Genomic DNA, 20,474 nt, shown 5'->3' with positions numbered 1-20,474 from the left:
ATGCACCTGCGCGCCTGACCACTAGGCTACGGCGGCCTATTCTATGATGCAAGAAAGCAAGCTTATGCTGCATCAGCCAAAAAAAAAAACACTTCCATTTCACCCCACCGTTCGTTCGAAATACCTGTCCAGCTGAGCCTTAAATTTATTTAGGCTATCAACTTCCACAACAAGGGATGGTAGTCTGTTCCACCAACCAACTACCCACTGGCTAAAGGCAAATTTCCGCACATCTATTCTACATCTGTCTTTTCTCAATCTGAATTTATGCCCTCTCAGGTGATTGTTCTGAGCCTTGATAATATTCATTGATAATATTATTAATATTAATACTAAATAAATCTCCTAAATAGCTCCTAAAATGAAAAGTAAGGGAATTAACAAATGGTGCACATTTTTTTTTTTCCTGTTAGTTGGCACATCGGCTTCTGTGGCCATAATGCACTTCCCAAAGCTTTTACATTTATTCTGATCCAAGCTGAGGCGGGATTCGAACACGCGACCTTTGGGTTGCCAAGGCACATTATGTGAAACACCGTGTGTGTGTGTGTGTTCAGATTTCTTATTTATTTTAAATATGCTAAATTTTGCAGCAGTAAGGACCCCAAATCCCCATGCCACATTAGGAATCCAACTGAGACTATATCAGTTTGGGTCCTATGGTGGTATGGGAATTTGGAGCAACTTACATGTCATTATGTGTGTATGGCTGATGTACCATTTTGCTGGTTAATTTTTTATTATCTTAACCTCCATAAAAAGTTACATGTGCACTTTGTCCAGTATTCAAATGTTTAGAATAAGGCAGCTTATAATCAATAATTTTCCTTGACATTTTGTTACCATATCAAATATGATATAATTTGGATCAAATTATGATACCAATTCTAATGGATCTCCAAAATATGTGATGCATGATATGTACATTCTAACAACATTAAAATTTCTGTGAAACAGTATTGGTATTATTATGGCTAAATGAAGCTTTTTCTACTTCTCTCCCTCCCTATCATTTATACCTTCCCTGTAGCCATAAAGTGCCTATTCAGTTCCGCTTTGACCTTTACCAGTGATTTACAACACACACACACACTACTTGAATATAAACTCCATTGAGATCCATGCATCTGTTACTATGCAAAATTTTGTATTTGTTCTTCTTTCTTCTGCCAGTGAAAATAGACCTGCCTTGTTCATTTTACTCATTCCCTTACATACTTCTATCAGGTCCTCCCTAAGATGTCTAGTTGTTAAGCTTTGCAGTTGGACTATTCAGCACAGCCCACTTTATACAGTAAATGACATCCCAAGAACAACTGACTTTGGAGGTTATCATAATCAAATTTTAATCTCATAATGTAATTATTATTATTATTAATTAACACCTGACAGGCAGTGGCTCAGTACCAAGAGTAGGTGCTAACCTGCTAGGTTAGCACCTACTCTTGGTACTGAGCCAGGACTAATTAGCCAGGAGTTTTTTGTGAAACTCCTGGCTAATTAAGCCATGAGAGTATGTTTCAAAGTTTCTTCATATCTCTGAAATTAATTAAATACATATCCAAATATGAATCTATTGTTTTAAATAATAGGTTTTTTTTTTTTAAAAAAACAATTCATTATGCAAATTTTATATTTTACAGGAAAACATTATTATAATAAAAAAAAGAAAATTTGGTTAATCTTTCATAGTTTAAACTATGAAAGATTAATCAAATTCATATAAATTATGAAATAAAATTTTACTCATATTCCTCAATTGTAATATTCCTCATATGTATATTTTTTTTAATGTTCCAGATTTGAATTAATGGTCTTTGTAATAATTTTATTATATAAAAATATGCTGAACTTATATCCAATGACTTACAATTGGTGGTTGTTTGACTTCCTCCTTATTCATTCGGGTAACCTCATTATGTAATATAACTGTATCTAAAGGCCACCTATTTTTACGACTTACTTCTTGTCTCATTGCTGTTAGAAATCCTGTAAAAATAAAACTGCCATTGATCAGAAGGCATAGTTTATTGCACTGGAATTTCAGATATACTGCAGGTAATATCATGCCTCCCCCAAATATATTGTGCAGCATAGCTGAGAACTCCATTATAACCTTTTCAGTTTAAGTAACATTTCAGCTGTAATGCCAAACAAGATATACTCTAGTGAAATCCACATAAGGAATATATGAACATTTTGCTTCATTTAGTCATTTATTAAATAGTGTTAGCCATTTATTTATTAATTTTTCTGCCTCCAGAAAAGCTATGGTCGTTGTACACAGAACAGAGCAAATTTTGTATTTTTCCAAAATTTATTCTGTTGTGAGTACTAAAACCACAGCTACTTTCTGTGATGGTTAAACTCTGGAAGCTGAAAATAAAATAAAAAGGATGACAGTCCCATGCATTTCATTAGAAATGATAATATAAAAGAGTCAATCTTTTGATTTTTGTATGTAATATTTGGTGAATGCATAAAAAACTAAACCTTAATACAACCTAATCTGTACTACAACTGTTGGATTTCATTTCAAAGTAGTTGAAAGGTAGGAAAGACTACGTGGATACATTAAATCTCTGCTTTGAAATATCAGAGAGGTATAACTTAGACAAATCGGAACCCCAATATTGGTCTGAATACAAATGATAGAGGAGCACTGATTTCTTCATGTAAATAATCACTTTAAACAACACAGTTACTGATTTTTTTTTCAGTTTTTCCAGTTTAGGTTTAAATTTATTGTATACACTTTATTTAATTAAAAGCTAATTATTAAGGCTATGCAGTTTTGTGTCTTTGCAAACCGTTGTGCTTGGGAGGAGGGAGAAAATGTTTACTCCCATAGTGGTGGTGGTACCATTAACAATTACAGCGGTGATTGGTCCGACAGACTTTGAATTTTCTTTTCTCCTAAATAATTTATTTTTGTATCCTGTTTTTTGTATATCAATATTAGATCTTTTATTAATGGACTGAAAAGTTAAATGTACTTTCTAATGTTACTTTTTTAAATGAAAAATTTTAATTTAAAAATTTGTTTTTTTTTTACTCATTATTTCCAAAGAACTAAAACACTTATTAGTTCTGTAAGTACAAGAAAAGGAAAAAAATATATTATATTTGCTGCCATGGACTGATTGGAGGGACGGGCAGTGTGGTGGATACACAGAATTTTCTCGGTTCATGTATAAAATTTATTGCTTTTTGCTTGTTCATACACAGTATACATTAACAATCAATTTTCTTTCATGCATATATTTTTGTGAACCAAAATTTTTTTTTTTTTTAAATAACATATGGGGTGTCCTTGAATCAACATCACTATTTATTGAGGGGAATGGTTCATTACAATATATGAGGGAAAGTCTACACTCAGTTTGAAGTAGGAGCAACTGGTTTTGAGTTAGTGACATCATTTCTGCTTCTATCGCTTTGCATATAATAGTAAATTTATGAAAAGTAATCATTATGAAAAAGCTTACTTTTATTAGAAATATTTTTATTTTAGTTATTACTAAGTATCTGAATAATGTTACTTGTACTGTACATGGTTATCAATAAATCCAGAACAATAAATGTTTGTTGATTAAAATTTAGCTATGAACTGAAGAGCACACTGAAACTCAATAATGTTGTACAGCAGGAGTAAACAAATTTTATTAGTACTGAAATAGTACTGAAATGACAGGCTTCAATACAGTATCAGAAGGAATCCCACACACAGAGTAGTACTGTGTTGTTTTTAAGAGCAGTGGCTGCTTTGTGGTGTAAACAATTCGTTTCATGTGACTCCACACCTAAAAAATCCAACAGGTTAAGGTCAGGAGGGCATCGTGGCCAAAAAAATGGGGCCTCTACGACCAATCCAGTGATTCTGGTAGTGATCATTTAAGAATGTTCTTACTTGTTGCCCAAACGTGGAGGTGCTCTGTTGAAATCACATATTAGCATGTGCACTTAAAGGAACATCTTTCAGAAGTGTTTGCAATGTCCTCTGCAAAAACTGTAAGTAATGATCAGTGTTTAGGCATACAAGGAACTTGTGATGAATAAAGTTATCTCCTACAATGCTGGCTCACATATTGACGCTAAACCCTACTTGGAAACAGGACTACTGAATGGTGTAAGGAATTTTCACTCACAATGTATGAAGATTGTGAATGTTGAATATCTCATCTGAGGTAAATGTTGCCTCGTCGGTCACAGGATATTTACAAGAAAGTCAGGGTTTGCTGTTTATATAATTAAGTATCCATAAATAAAATTGATCACATGCAATTGAATCTCCTGCTTGCAGTGCCTAATTCTCTGCATATGGTATACCAAATTTAAAACACATATTATTAAATGAAATTTTGACACCCCTGTTCACACAGTGTGCACCAAATGAAAGTTTTGGGATGACTCATTCTTGTAGCAATTTTTTGTGTGTGTGTGTGTGCTGGTGGAGGGATCTAATGTCAGGATATCCAGCACTTCTTCCTGTGCTTGTGTAGTATATGAACAGGGCTGGCCTTGATGCCCTTTCACTGTACCCTATTCCCTCAAATTATGGTGGATGTTGACAAACGCATGATGCCAATTAGAGTGTTGCCTTGTTGGAAAACAATGTTGGTATTCAGTGGCTGCAGCTCTAGCATTTCTTTCACATACACCATACACAAAATGAATGTCTACATATACTGCTAATGTTAATGTTCTTATACTCACGATACACATGACAAAGTTACTGTACCACAGCAACAATCTGTTCATTGCAGTCTTACATTTTCATTATACACTTTATAAAAAAATATAGTATGACAATTTTACTTAACATTTTGTGCAACAATCTGATTTGCATATCTCACTTTGTGATGTTCACAAAATGCTAGAAGCGGAAATGACGTCACTAATATGTGCTAACTCAAAACCCATTGCTTCAGACTGAGTGTAGACTTTTCTTCTTGTATTCCCTCAATAAATATTGACGTCAATTTCAAGGACATCCTGTAGTTGCTATTGAATTAAAATATATGAAATTTTGATATCAAGAACAAAAAACAAAATGAAAAGATTAGTAGAAATAACAAAAAATAATTGAAAAAAAGATTCATAGTTTGTAAAAGAAACTAAATGAAAAACAAACATGAATGAAAAATAAACTAAAAACATGAAAGCACCAGTCACATCAAAATGGATTTCTGCGTTTTATGTGGCTTATGTTCTGAGAAGCCTCACCTAAATTTCATCCTTACCTTTGCCTTCACAGGTATTCATTGATGTGGCCTTGAATCAATCTTTTTTAAACTGCCAATGTTGTTTTGTGTGTTTTCCTGAAACTGGATCTACGAGGCGTTCCTTATCATTCACTGTTAATTTTTTCCTGTTATATTTTTGATTTGCTTGTAGGCTGGCCATTTATCTGTTATTGTAGTAGTGCCTTTCTTTATTTTCCTGTGTATGATCTTCAGAAAACATTTGGCATTTTGGTTTTTAATAAATGCCAAATATGACAATTTTAATTCACATTCATACGCACTGAAAAATCACTTCTTTTTGTTAACTACATTGCATCCTCTGTTGTTTTTTGGTTTCATGAGGATAGTTTCATCTATTTCTATAGTTTTGCCAAACCCTCCTAACCGAATTGGTTCTGTGAACTTCCAAGTACATATGTCCCGTAAACATTCATAATATTTCACGTTTTGTTTATTTTGACATGGAATGATTTTTTTTTTTTTATGTGAACCCCAAACACGAGAGGTATTAGAACCTATAGTACTTAATACCGTGCTTGGGTTGGAGGTTGAGAAGACGAAAGAAGATATTTGTTGACATTGGACTTGAACTTCTGTAGATTGTAATTTTCAGGAAATACGTATGAAGGAAGGTTGTTCCAGAAAACGGTAGTTGAATGAATAAATGAGGAAGATGAAAAGTTGGTTATGTGGTGGGTTTGAAGTTGGACAGTAAATGGATGTTGGCTGGTGGCAGCACGTGTTCAGACTGTTTTGAAAGAGAGAGCAGTAATTATAGAAGCCAATTCAGAAGAATAGTGCCCATGGAAGTATCTGTAAAAGAGACATGCAGCAGAAACAGTGCGTCTATGAGAAAGCAAGTGGAGAGACTCTGTTAGAGATGAATCATTAATTAACCTAACTGCCCTCTTCTGAATGAAATCAAGAAGCCTGAGAGAGGTTTTGGGGGCACCACCCCAGATGTGGGAACAATATTCCATGGTAGGGTGGATTTGCGATTTATACAGAGTGAGCAGCTGTTTGGAAGAAAAGTAACGCCGAGAGCAAAAGAGAAAACCAAGTTTTTTAGATGTAGAGGAAGCAATATTTGTAATGTGCTTGTGCCAAGAGAGATTAGAAGTCAGGGTAATCCCCAAAAGAGATATATCATTTTGCCTAGAAATCGGAGTGTCACTAAAGATAAGCATAGGAGCAGAAGAATCCTTTTTGCGAGATATAAGACAAGATTGAGTTTTAGAAGGGTTGAAATCAACTAAGTTGTCTTTGCTCCACTGGAGAATTACCTGAAGATCGGCATTTAAGGAATTGGTAGCAGATTTTCGAGAATTTGAAGCTGATTGAGCAGGAACTGGCTGGATATGAGCAAGGTTTCTCAAAATGGAAAGTTGAATGCAATGTGCTATCATCGGTAAAACTATGGATAGGATTTCCAGTCAATGGAAGAAGATCATTGATATACAAGAGGAAAAGAGTGGGGGGAAAGAACTGAACCTTGGGGGAAACCGGCATTAGTGGAGACGTTAGAAGACAGAGAGCCATCTACCATCACCCTCAGTTAGCGATCAGAGAGAAAACTGGATAACCAATTACTAAAAACAGTTAGCAAACCATAAGATGGAAGCTTGTTTAGAAGACCTTTATGCCAAACACGATCAAAAGCCTTTGAGATATCAAGAGCAACTACTTGTGTTTCACCGAACCTTTCCATTGAATTAGTCCATAAATGGGTAACATAAGCCAGAATATCTCCAGTGGATCGACACTGACGGAATCCATACTGGTGATCGTTGATCAGACGGAAGGTTTCTAGGTAGTTTAAGAGTTGGCAGTTAATTGATTTCTCCATTACTTTAGAAAGAGTAGACGTAATTGCAATGGGACGATAATTGGATGGGAGGGATTTGTCACCCTTTTTAGGAACTGGCTGGATATGAGCAAATTTCCAAGCAGAAGGAAAAACACCTCTGGAATAAGAAAGTGAAAAAAGGCGGCAAAGAATAGGAGTAAGTTCAGGAGCACAGGTTTTGAGAACAAGTGGAGAAATACCATCAGGACCTGGAGCTTTCTTAGCATCAAGATTCATCAAAATCCTTCTGATATCCTTTTGACGGAAGACCACAGGAGGCATTGAATGGAGCGTGTTGGGAATGGTGGGAGGTGTTTTACCAAGATCATTAATACATGAGCTGGAAGAAAAATGGGATGCTAGAAGGTCAGCTTTATCCTTGGCTGAAGTGGCAACAGAACCATCTGGTTTGGACAGAGGTGGGAGTAAAGATGGGCAAAAGTTGCGGCCAATAGCTTTGGCAAGAGACCAGAATGCTCGGCTACCATTAGGGCAAGAAGCAAGTTTTCTACTCTTAGCCTGTTCAAACTCTAGTTTGGACTGGTTAATAACTGCTTTACAACTGTTGCGAGCTTTGGTGTAGGCAGAAAATGAAACTGAAGAATTAGAAACAAGCCAATTACGATATGCAACATTCTTCTCTTGGACAGCCTTAGCACATTTATTGGAAAACCAAGGTTTAGATAAAGGACGAGATTTTAAAGTGGAGTGTGGGATAAAGGATTCCATTCCTGCAAGAATAATTTCACTGACACGATCTGAGCAAACGTTGACATTAGAAGTTTTGAAACAGTAATCCGACCAAGGAAAAGAAGAAAAGAAGTCTCGCAGGTCATCCCATTTTGCATTCTTGTAATGCCAAACAACACGTGGTTGGGAATAGCCATGAGATAAAGGTTCCATTGGAGAAGAGACAATCACCAAGTTGTGATCTCAAGTGCCTAAAGGACCTCTCACTTCGACCGTGTACTTAGAAGGGTTGTTTGTGAGAAAAAGATCAATTGTATTGGCTGTATGATTAGGATTGTCCGGTATTCTTGTAGGTAAATGAACAATCTGTGCTAGGTCATTAGTAATTGCAAAAGCCTCAGCATCTCGACATGTTGGGTCGGTGTGACTAGAAAACGGAAGCCAGCTGGAGTTGTGAACATTAAAATCACAGGAAAATTACTTCACTGTTAGGAAAGTTGGACTGGAGAAAGTGAAGTTGCAAAGAGAGGAAGTCAAAGAGCTCCAAGTGATTAGTGGAGTTGGGAGAACGGTAGAGACAACAGATGAATTTGACACAATGAGGTAGAGAGATTTTAAGCCAGAGAAGATCAAAGAGAGGAGATTCAAATTGCCAAGTCTCTGACAGGGAATATCAGAACGGACATATGCACAAGTACCACCTTTGAGGCGAAAGGAATCATACAGCAAATAATTTGGGCATCTGAGATGAGCAGTAGATGAATCAACCGATAACTGAGATTCTGTCAGAAAAAGTACATGGGGTTTGGCAGACTGCAAGTGGAAATGGACATCATTGAGATTAGAATTGAGACCACGTATATTTGTGAAATGAATTAGGAAGTCCTTGGGAGGTTTAGATCTTTTCGCAGATAAGCTTGCTCTATTATTTTGACAATTCATGGTGTATTCAATAGTAAGGAAAAGTAGGTGGGACATGCTGTATGAAGTAATGAAATTTTTGGATATGGCGTACATGTGGTAAGAATATACCCAGATTCTTGACATAACGTGGCCTCGACAATGCTCCCCGCATACACACTACTCGGTCCAGTCACTATCTGGCAGAGTAGAGGCAGCAAGATTATACACTAGCTGATCCGGAAGCTTCCTAGAGAGTTACCAATAGGTTCAGTCCGGTGTACTAACTAGCGGCCGGCCTGCAAACACCGTTTTAGAGCTGTACCCTCGAAATGTAAGGAATATTGGATCTCGCCAAGACGTTCATTATAACCTCAAAAGTCATCAATCATACTGCATGATGGAAGAGATAGGGAAAGATTGACCGGAACTTAGCTCTAGAAACTAAACATGGGTTCCACCATTTCAAGCCTCCAATAAGCAAAGTGGTGGTATTTCACCGGTTGATGAGAGTCATCTACCACCTAGTTGGGAGTGGAGTAGAGACAACAGATAGTAGTAGTAGTAGTAGTAGTAGTAGTGGCACTTGATGCAAGAAAGCAGTGTAGGAGCTTATGCAGCATCAGCCAAAAAAAAAAAAAAAAAATCACACCATACCCTCCAATTGCCTGTCCAGTTCCTCCTTAAATCTATTCAACCCATCAACCTCCACAACGACAGACGGAAGCCCGTTCCAGCAACCAAATGAATTTGATACAATGAGGTAGAGAGATTTTAAGCCAGAGAAGATCAAAGAGAGGAGATTCCAAATTGCCAAGTCTCTGACAGGGAATATCAGAATGGACATATGCACAAGTACCACCTTTGAGGCAAAAGGAATCATATAGCGAATAATTTGGGCATCTGAGTTGAGCAGTAGTTGAATCAACCAATAACTGAGATTCTGTCAGAAAAAGTACATGGGGTTTGGCAGACTGCAAGTGGACATCGTTGAGATTAGAATTGAGACCACATATATTTGTGAAATGAACTAGGAAGTCCTTGGGAGGTTTAGATCTTTTCGCAGATAAGCTTGCTCTATTAGTTTGACAATTCATGGTGTATTCAATAGTAAGAAAAAGTGGGTGGGACATGCTGTATGAAGTAATGAAATTTTTGGATATGGTGTACATGTAGTAAGAATATACCCAGATCCTTGACATAACGTGGCCTCGACAATGCTCCCCCGCATACACACTACTCGGACTCCCTCCAGTCACTATCTGGCAGAGTAGAGGTAGCAAGATTATACACTAGCTGATCCGGAAGCCTCCTAGAGAGTTACCAATAGGTTCGATCCAGTGTACTAACTAGCGGCCGGCCTGCGAACACCGTTTTAGAGCTGTACCCTCAAAATGTAAGGAATATTGGATCTCGCTACGATGTTCATCATAACCTCAAAAGTCATCAATCATACTGCATGATGGAAGAGATAGGGACGGGTTGACCGGAACTTAGCTCTAGAGACTAAACATGGGTTCCACCACTTCAAGCCTCCAATAAGCAAAGTGGTGGTATTTCACTGGTTGATGAGAGTCATTACCACCTAGTGCTGCCTGGTAACATAGAGGGGCGGTGTTCCTCCATGTGGTGTGGGCGCCACACCTCGACCCCTGCTTACGTTGGTTCACACCTGGGTGGTCACCCACCATGTACTTGTTGTTGTTGTTTTGGTTTTTAGGAGCATTAGCAACTAAGGCCATATTGCTCCGGGATATGCGGTGGTCATTCCTTTCCGCATCCTCCGTATTTGGTGGTGATGGGCTCGAACCCCAGTCTAATCAAGAACATGTACTTGTGCATGGAGGTTATACCCAGGATTACTAACAGTCCCACCATCGTGAAGGTGCAAGCAGAGGATTTGGCTGTCACAGACCGTCCAGACTTCACCGAAATTGGGTCCACTTGACTTGAGTGTCACCCGAATATCAGTTCCATCAGCATTTTAGACTCCCAGGTAGCAAGTACAGCTTGTCTGGCATATCTGAGAGAATGTCTGTGACAACGTGAAGGACCAAAAGTAAATTATGGAAATTTTGAACTGTAGATTAATATGCAATAGATATTCTGTTGTGTGGTCCATCAGACTAGATGTCATCACCGTAAGGTTAAAATTCTGTGACTTTTTATAGTTTTGTTTAGTAGGATTTATTCCGCCTGCTTGATATCTATTTATTTCAAGGCTACAACTATATTTAAAAAGTGTTCATTAAATAGTTATTAATTATTAAAAAGAAATGGAATCAAACTAGATACAGTTTGATTTTTTTTTTAAATAGATAACAAAATCTTAAAAAACTCACATGTATGGCTAAATATGGCTAAACATACAATTTCAAACATATGACACATACAAAAAAAATTGCATGAATGACAAAGCGGTAAGAATCATCGAGTAACGGTTGATTATTTAATATTATAGCAATCAACAATAAATTTTTGGTTTGCTAAGAGAATAATAAAATTATAATTATTTTTATAAAATTTTATTTAGGTCATATTATATTCTGATACTTTTTAGAACAACCAATGCTAATAAAATCATGAAAAACCTGATTGAATATCACTGATGATATTATGGAGAGGTGGATGAAGCAATGAAAGCAATTCAGTCTGACAAGCACTTAGCATGAAATGAAGTCACGAAAGTGGTTTATGAGATCACATATTTGAATTTTGCTGTTTATTTCTACCTTTGACTAACTAGTTATCAGAGGAAGAGAAGCCCTCACAGCCATACCTGCACACAGAATTTGTGACCTCACTCTGTGGTTTCATGAAAGGAAACCATAGAATGGAAGGAAACTACCATTTCTAGAAAATCTTTCTAGCAAAGACGTACCCCATATATGTTCTCATTATCTGTCCATTTATGTTAGGATCAGTATTACCTAATGCACTGTTGAATATCATAATTACTGCTAGCACAGAGGAGCCTACGGCCAGTGATATGTGAATTCTGCCCTTTACCTCCTCTTCCATAGGAAATCTATAATCAATAATGATTGTCCCTCCTCCAAATTATCTGAGGCAATCATTATTGTTCCATTTTAAAATGCTGCTGCTGCTGCTGCAGCCTTTCCTTGACTGCTCTGAACAAAAACAGGGAAAAAAATCATATTACTATTGAGGAGGAGGAAACAGTTCAAAAATTATTACAGACAGGTGAAAATATCCAGAATTAAGTAGCAGAAATGGAAAACAGTGAAAGTGCCAAAAACTAAATTTTTCAAGAAATGAAGAATACATAATTCTTGCTTTCTTGGTACTTTCATTGTTTTCCAGGAGATTTCTATTTTCTAGAGCAAAGCTCAGGTAAAGGATACTTTCCTTAAGCTTAGGGAGGTGTAGTAAAATTGGAGGCAAGAAGAATCCAGATAATGATTAAATTTTATTTTTATTAAAAAAAAAAAAAAAAAGTTTAAAAATGCAAATTTCAACATAGTAGCCTTTTAGTCACTATCTATATCATAATACTCATTATCTTTGCTGTACTAATTTCATTCTTGTTTGTTATATGTGGAAGCATCAGTACCTGTTTTGGTTTTTTTGTTTTTCTTAAACCTTCGTTGGATGCACCAGCAAAATGAACATAGTTGGTCACAATGTATCTGTCAGATATGTACTAGGTTTCATATCGAAAAATTAAAGACTATGTTTAAAAATCACCCTAGTTTATTCATAAATAACATATACAATGGTTTCAAATGTTCGTACATTAAGAAATTTTATTTTTACATGAATTTTTTTATATAAAATATTTTATGTAAATGGTGACAAGACTACAATCCTGAGATATCCTCATTGAAACAGCCACCACAAAACATTCTGAGCGGCTCTTAAACACAACATCATTTTGTGGGCTCGCAGTATCAGTTACTCCCCACAGAACCTTAAATTCATCATAGGGTGAGGGTATGATCAGTGAGTGGGACCTAATTACAGTCTTTGAAGAAGAGCTACTTCAAGAACTCAGTAGTCAAAAAGTTACAAATGTAAAATGGATTATGACTAAAAAAGATGGAAATCTCACTCCAACGAGATCCATCATTTTAACATTCAGTACACCAGACTTACCATCCTCAATTAAAGCTGGCTATTTCAATTGTCATATCAGACCACATATTCTGAATCCCGTTTGCTGCTTCAAATGCCAGAAATACGGGCATTCACAGAAGGCATGTAGAGCGAAGCCATATGTCCCATCTGCAGCTCTAAAGATCACACTCAAGCGGATTGCTCTGCCAAAACCCCTGTTTGTCCAAACTGCAAAGGAAGCCGCCCAGCCCTTTTCCAAAACTTGTGAGCTATGGATACAGGAAAGAAAATTCAAAAATACAAAATAGAAAATAAAGTGATGTTTCCTGAGGCATGTAGACAAGTTATGTCGACCATGCCCAGTAATTGTTCCTATGCAGCTCGCACTCGAAACTTTGTTTTTACTGCAGCTCAAACAGATGTATCAGTTCCACCTAACGCCTCTCTAGCAAACTGGCTCAAATCTACACTTTCAACCTCTAAAAAAGATAATCCTCCAAAAAAACTAGCGAAGCCACAAATAATCCAATCAGCATCCCTACTCATATCCCATCTGACTCAGTCTCAAAAAATATGGGATCTCCCACCAACAGTACGGATGTAGATGAGCTGCTAGATAATGAGGAGCCCATTCTAGAACTCCATACATACGACACCATGGATATCGGACGCCCCACATTCCCAAAAAAGGACAGGAAAAAATGTCCCATGTACAAAAAAAAAAAAAGTCAGATGAATCATCCTCAGGTAAACCTAAATAATGCATAACATCATACAGTGGAATTGCAGAGGACTAAGCTGTCATTCTGATGATTTAAGAGATTTAATCGCTCAATTCAATCCCATAGGCGTATGCTTATAAGAGACATTCTTGTCACCTCAAGTTTTGCCAAAATTTTCAAATTTTACCATGTATAGACGAGATAGGAACTCAGAATCACCTGCACGTGGAGGAGTAGCTATTCTTGCTAACACTAACATTCCATCCAGGCCGATCCAATTGAGAACTACCCTAGAAGCTGTGGCTGCTCGCATTACTATTGGTACATCATTTACCATTGTTTCCATTTATATTCTGCCATCTGCTCTACTTCTGCTTTCAGAACTTGACAACCTGATTTCACAACTCCCAACTCCAATTTGTCTTTTTGGTGACTTTAATGGACACCATCCATTGTGGGGGTTGGCTACAATGGATAAAAAAGGAAAATTGATGGAGGAATTCATGAATAATAATGATCTTAATTTATTAAATTCTGTATCTCCTAGCTAGATCCACATACCAACCAGTTCTGCTTCAGCAACAGACTTGTCAATTTGTTCACCATCCATCTTTCCAATTATTTGCTCACTACAAACAGGGGTAACTCCAAATTCTGATCAATGATCCACTTGGCAGTTTAGAAAGGCAAACCGGGAAGGCTATTCTGCTAAAATACTCTTAGATAGTTTGTATGTTCAAAGACAACATATTGATGATGTAAACACTTACATAACCAATCAGATCCTGACAGCAGCTAATGCTTTCCTTCCAAAATCGAAGCCATATCGCAAGCACAGAAATCACTGGTGGAATACAGATTAATTGCCAAACAGGAATAATTTACTTGCAGAAAATTATTCCTTGCTTGGAATAATTTTCTGCAAGTATCCCATAAAAAAGACTCAAAGCAAAAGCAAGACAAGTTAGGCGGAAAGCGAAAACGAGATTCATGAATTGCTTTTGCCTCAACCATGACCAAAGACACGGATACACAGGTCATCTGAAAAAGAATACAGGTGCTAAATGGAAAATTCGTTCGAGTGCCCTCTCCAATACTTCATTGGAAGGGAAAGACTTATCTACAGCTGAAGAAGTTGCTAATGCACTAGCATAATCATTTGCTAAAATCTCTGCTTCTACTTCCTATGTGTCCACCTTCCAGAACATCAAAGCAAGTGCAGAACGGTATAAAATCAACTTCTTCATGCACCACTCATTCCCATATAACCAACCCTTTACATTAATAGAACTTCAAGAATCATTAAACAGATCTTCCAATAGTGCAGCATGTTATGCTAAAGCATTTACTTGAAGAAGACTTGAGATCCCTATTAATTTTTTATAATTGGATCTTCTCTGAAAATGCCTTTCTTTCTTCCTGGTGCCATTCGTTCATTATTGCCTTATCAAAACCAGGAAAAGATCATTCCTGTGTTGAAAATTACAGGCCAATATCTCTTATGAGCTACGTGGGAAAAATTTTCGAAAGGATGGTTCATACTAGACTGACTTACATCCTGGAGTCAGAGAATCTCCTTCCAGAACAACAGTATGGCTTTCGGAAGAATAGATCAATGTTGGATGTGCTTATCAAAGCAGAATCTCATATCCGCAATGCCTTTGTCATGAAACAACATCTAGTCATGGTCAATTTAGATCTTGAAAAGGCATTTGATGCTACATGGCGTCATGGTATTATTAGGGACCTTTACCATCTGGGGCTTCGGGGCCATTTGCCGGAAATAATTCAAAATTTCCTGCAATTGCGTTCTTTTCAGGTCGGATATAAAAACATACTCTCTACATCTCACATTCAGGAAGAGGGTGTCCCGCAGGGATCAATACTTAGTCCAACAATGTTTTCAATCCGAGTTAGCAGTATGGCACGAGCTATTCCAAAAACTGTTCAAACTTATATGTATGCAGATGATCTTACCATTTCATGTCAATCTCAAAGTATGAATATCGAATGGCAGCTACAACTTGCCATAACCAAAATAGCATCCTGGACTTCATAGAACGGAACGGAACGGTTATAGACTCCCAGAAAAGAAATGCCCTGTCACTCACTTTTGCAAGAAGTGAGCGCTTCATCCTGAATCTGAACTACAAATAAACAATACTCCAATTCCGCTTGTTAATACCATTAAATTTCTTGGACTAATATTTGACAGCAAACTAAATTTCCAAGCCCACATTACTTATTTGAGAAATTCTTGAATGAAGCATTTGAATATACTTCAATCAGTCTCATCAAGGTCATGGGGATCTGATTGATACACTTTACTGCATCTTTATAGAAGTTTAATCCATTCATGGCTAGATTATGATTGTCCAGTGTATGACTCTGCCCAGAACACTACTTTAAAACGGCTAAATGTGATCCATCACAGTGCTCTGAGGACTGCGCTAGGAGCTTTGAGAACTTCTTCAATCCAAAGTCTTTATATTGAAGTGCATGATACCCATTACACCTGCATAGAAAAACACTACTGCTTCACTATGCTGCTAAAATCCAGAGTTTACCATTGCACCCAAGTTGGGAGTATCTTTATAATACTTGGTGGGAAGCCTTCTATGAGAGCAAGCCCAAATGAAAATAGACCTGCCTCGCTCAGGATCAAAGAGATCGTTCACAATTGGAATGTCAAATTAAATGAAAAAATTTTCAAGACACAACTCTACCTGTACACTTCCTCCAAGCTGAATTGTATGCCATTCAATTAGTGCTTAGTAAGATTATTGAGCTTTCCATAATTTACACAGACTCTCTTAGTGCTGTCTCTGCCCTAAGGAAGAATTTATCCTCTTCTCATTCTACATTGAAACAGATTCATTCCCAGCTATTTTCTTGCAGTATGTTCAATCAATTTTTGCTGGATCCCTGGCCATTCAGGGAAATGAAAGTGCTGACTTTGCTGCTAAACATCCTCAACCTGCTCTCTCTCACAACATCCTGAGGTTCATTACTGACTATAAGTCTGTCATATGCAAAGCGTGCTACGAAAAATAGTCACAGATCTGGAAAAGAGACACCAACAATAAACTTTACCAGATAAAAGAAGATCTAAAGCTGTGGCTGTCTGGCTTCCAACAAAACAGACGAGAGGAAGTGGTACTGGCAAGACTCAGAATTTCACACACTCATCATACTCATCTCTTTCTATTATTGGGAGAGAACCCACCACAGTGCTCATCCTGTCAGACACAACTTGCGGTCCGTCATTTTCTGGTTGATTGTCCCTTACATTCAACCATCCGGTCAATTACTTTTCAGTCACTCTCCATGTTGAATATATCACCTGATTTATCTCATTTCTTAGGAAATGAAGCAAATATTGAAGAACTTTTATTATATCTAAAACATACTGGCTTGTACAGGAGCATATAATTTAACCTATGTAACGATATGCTTCGTGTGAAATAACGATGAACAGACACAATTTGGCCTTAGTAGCACTTGTGTCGTTAAACTGAACAACAACAACAACAACAACATTATTTGATTTCTTTGGTATATAAGAACCAATTGTTGCCTTTTCCCTGAAGCCAAACAAACTCGAATTTTCAGGTCGGTTCTTGGCTGACACAAATGTGACTGGGAGTTGCGGTTTGTTCTTTTTTATCATTCCAATTGAGAGAATTTCCTTCTTCTCTTAGTTGGAATGATAGTCATAAGAGAATTTCCTTCTTCTGTGTTCGAAAACCAAATTGACATCCATAAACCAATTATCCACCGTAATGTTCCATCAGTCCAATGGATAGGTTCTACCAGTCTTTTAACAACATCAGGTGGACTATTGTTGATTTGGTACAGACTTTCGGGTTGTGTTCCGGCACATATTTCAAGATTGTAAGAGTACAGCACACTACCATTTACTATTTGTTGGGGTTTAAAGGTATATACTGTTTGAATCCGCATTTTCCTCTAAAGGCCTCTAATTACTCATCAATTGGAATTTGGGGAGTACAATGTGTACAGAAAGAATAGACAGGATAGGAAGAGAGGAGGTGTTATGCTGATAATTAAGAAAAACATAAAATCAAAAGAAGTGCAGCCAATTGATGTAGATGAACAGTGCACTGTTGAGTCAGTTTGGCGTAACATAAGCACTGCGAAAGCAAAAATATGAGTGTGGCCTAATGACTTGAATGAGTACAATGAACAATTTTACAGAGAAATAGAGTGGGCTAGTAAATCAAAATGTTTTATAATGGGGGATTTTAACTTCCCAGATATTGACTGGAACTTGTAGATTGGTCATTTGCACACTAGTAAGACTTTTGTGGATTTAGTATTAGTATTAGTAACGGCCGCATGGTGCAAGAAAGCCTATGGCTTATGCTGTACCAGCCAAAAAAAAAAAAAAAATCCAAACAAAACAATGATAAAACAAAAAATAAATAAATAACTAAAAAATAAAAATAAAATAAAATAAAAAGGAAATTAAACCTATCATCCTATGCGCTTCCCTTAGTCGAAAGTACTATCCAGATGACTTTTGAATTTCCCCAAACTGTCGGCCTCTACCACCCATGAAGGCAGCTTATTCCAGTAATTCATAACTCGCTGGCTAAAATAAAACTTCCTGCAGTCCAATCTAAACATTTCCCCCCGTAACTTGAATTTATGTCCCCTAGTTCTAGCATCATTTATAATCTGGAAAATTTTGTCCTCATTCATTTTACTGATGCCTCTCAGAGCCTTAAACACCTCAATCAAATCTCCTCTAAGGTGTCTAGTTTCCAAACTCTGCAACCCACATATTCGAAGTCTTTCTTCATAAGGACGCCCTTTTGCCGATCTCACCAGGCAAGTTACCCTTCTTTGCACCCTTTCAAGAAGCTCGATGTCTTTCTTTAGGTGCGGTCTCCATACTTGAACACAGTATTCCAAGTGTGGTCTAACATAAGCCTTATATAATAGGATTATCACGTCCCTATCTCTACTTGCAAAAGTTCGATAGATCATCGATAGGACACCATGGGCCTTCCTTGCAACCTGTTTACAATGCTCAGAGAATTTCATGTCTGACCGTATCGTAACACCCAAGTCCCTTTCCTCCAGTACTGGGTTTAGTTGAACTCCACCAAGTGAATAAGTTTTTTTGGGATTACTGTTTCTCAGGTGTAATACCTTACACTTTATTGGATTAAAGCACAGCTGCCATTTTTCTGACCATTCCTGAAGTCTATCTAGGTCTCTCTGAAGAAGCTCAGCTTGACAGTGATCATTAACTACTCTACCAATTTTAACATCATCTGCAAATTTAGACATCACGCCCTCTATCCCTTCATCAATGTCGTTTATGAAAATTAAAAACAACAGTGGTCCTAATACTGATCCTTGGGGAACCCCACTTCTTACATCAACCCAATCTGAGGAATAGCCATTTATCACAACCCTCTGCCTCCTGCCCTGAAGCCATCCTTCTATCCATCTAAGGATTTTTCCAGTGATTCCAACCTGTTCCAGCTTATAAAGCAACCGCTCATGTGGGGCTGAGTCAAAAGCTTTGCTAAAATCTAAATAAACAATGTCGAAATTATTCCCTAAATCCAGCTCGTGAGTGACCCTTTCAAAATAGCGAACCAGATTTGTTAAACATGATTTTCCCTTTACAAAACCATGCTGAGTATCCTTGAGAATTTCAATTCGATCCAAATGATCCTGAATTCCACCCTTGATCATTGCCTCCATGATTTTGCCTACTACTGAAGTCAGACTGACAGGTCGATAATTTCCAACTTCATTTTTAGAGCCACTCTTATGTATGGGAGATACATTTGCACTTTTCCAATCCAAGGGAATCTCCCCAGAGTCTAGTGATGCTCGCATAATTAGTCTCAATGGTTCAATGCACTCGCTTGCCGTCTCCCTTAAGATTATAGGGTATATTCCATCAACTCCAGGAGCCTTACTGGTCTGTAGGCTCGAAAGTTTTTTCATTAAATAATCTTGCGAAATTTCAATATCATTAATTACATATTTTTTAACTTCGCTCCCACAATTTCCCATTGCCACAAAAGGCTTTTCATTTGTAAATATCGATGCAAAATAACTGTTGAGTTCATCTGCAACGGCAGCTGGTGTATTTAATACTATCCCCTTTCCCTTACATAAAGGTCCGATCTGGTTTGTCCTGCTCTTCTTGGCATTTATATATGTGAAGAATTCTTTATCCCCCCCTCTTTGCTCTGTTTGCTAGTGATTTCTCATAAACTGCCTTTGCCTGTCGAACCTTTTCTGTGGCTCTATTACACATCACCTTGTAGCTGTTATAGGCTTCAGTACTTTTTATTACTCTGTAACCTTTTCATGCCACCTTTTTCTGCTCAAGTAATGCAGCAACTTCACTATTCATCCAACTTGGAACCCTTCTCGTGGAGTATTTTTTTTAATGGTATATACGCATTCAAGGCATCTGTGATTAATGTTTTAAAAGCGTACCACAGTTCAATTGTATTCATTCTCTGCGCGATATCTACCCAATTAATAGAGGCCATGTAGTACCTTAAGGCATCGTAATTTCCTTTTCTGAAATTAAAACCCATTCCTTTGCCTTTTACTTCTGCTACCTCTCTCGTCATCATCCACCGTAGAACTCCGTGTCATTTCCTGCTACTGGTTCCTCTACTGTCAGCCCTGTTATGTCATCTGATTCATGTGTGATGATGAGGTCTAGGATATTCTTTTCTCTAGTACTTTCCCTGACATGTTGATACAAATAACAGTCATCTAGTTGATTTAAAAATTTTGTTCCCCATGTCGAGTTTCCTTCCCATTTACTCCAATTAATTAGAGGCAAATTGAAATCACCCATAATAAGGCATTGACGCTTACTTGCCCATTCCATTTGTATGTAGAGGCTTTTGTCATAATCTTCACAATCACCTGGTCTGTAGATTACTCCTTCTCGCATTATACCTGTGTTTCCAACTATCTCACACC

General features: G+C 37.3%; 1 protein-coding gene across 1 annotated transcript in view; it reads right to left on the bottom strand.

Annotated features, from left to right (window-relative positions):
* Positions 1-20,474, bottom strand: part of LOC150085960 (dynein axonemal heavy chain 8-like) — a 1,559,705-nt gene that overhangs the window by 7,303 nt on the left and 1,531,928 nt on the right. Inside the window, exon 87 of the mRNA XM_090374756.1 lies at positions 1,871-1,989. Coding sequence (XP_090230882.1) covers positions 1,871-1,989 — 119 coding nt within the window. The remainder of the gene's footprint in view (positions 1-1,870; positions 1,990-20,474) is intronic.

This window comes from Mastigoproctus giganteus, chromosome 5 (assembly GCF_048544385.1).
Source record: "Mastigoproctus giganteus isolate SK-2022 chromosome 5, ASM4854438v1, whole genome shotgun sequence".
NCBI lineage: Eukaryota > Metazoa > Arthropoda > Arachnida > Uropygi > Thelyphonidae > Mastigoproctus > Mastigoproctus giganteus.
Note: the sequence above shows the minus strand (reverse complement) of the source record. Positions and strands in the feature narration are given on the sequence as shown.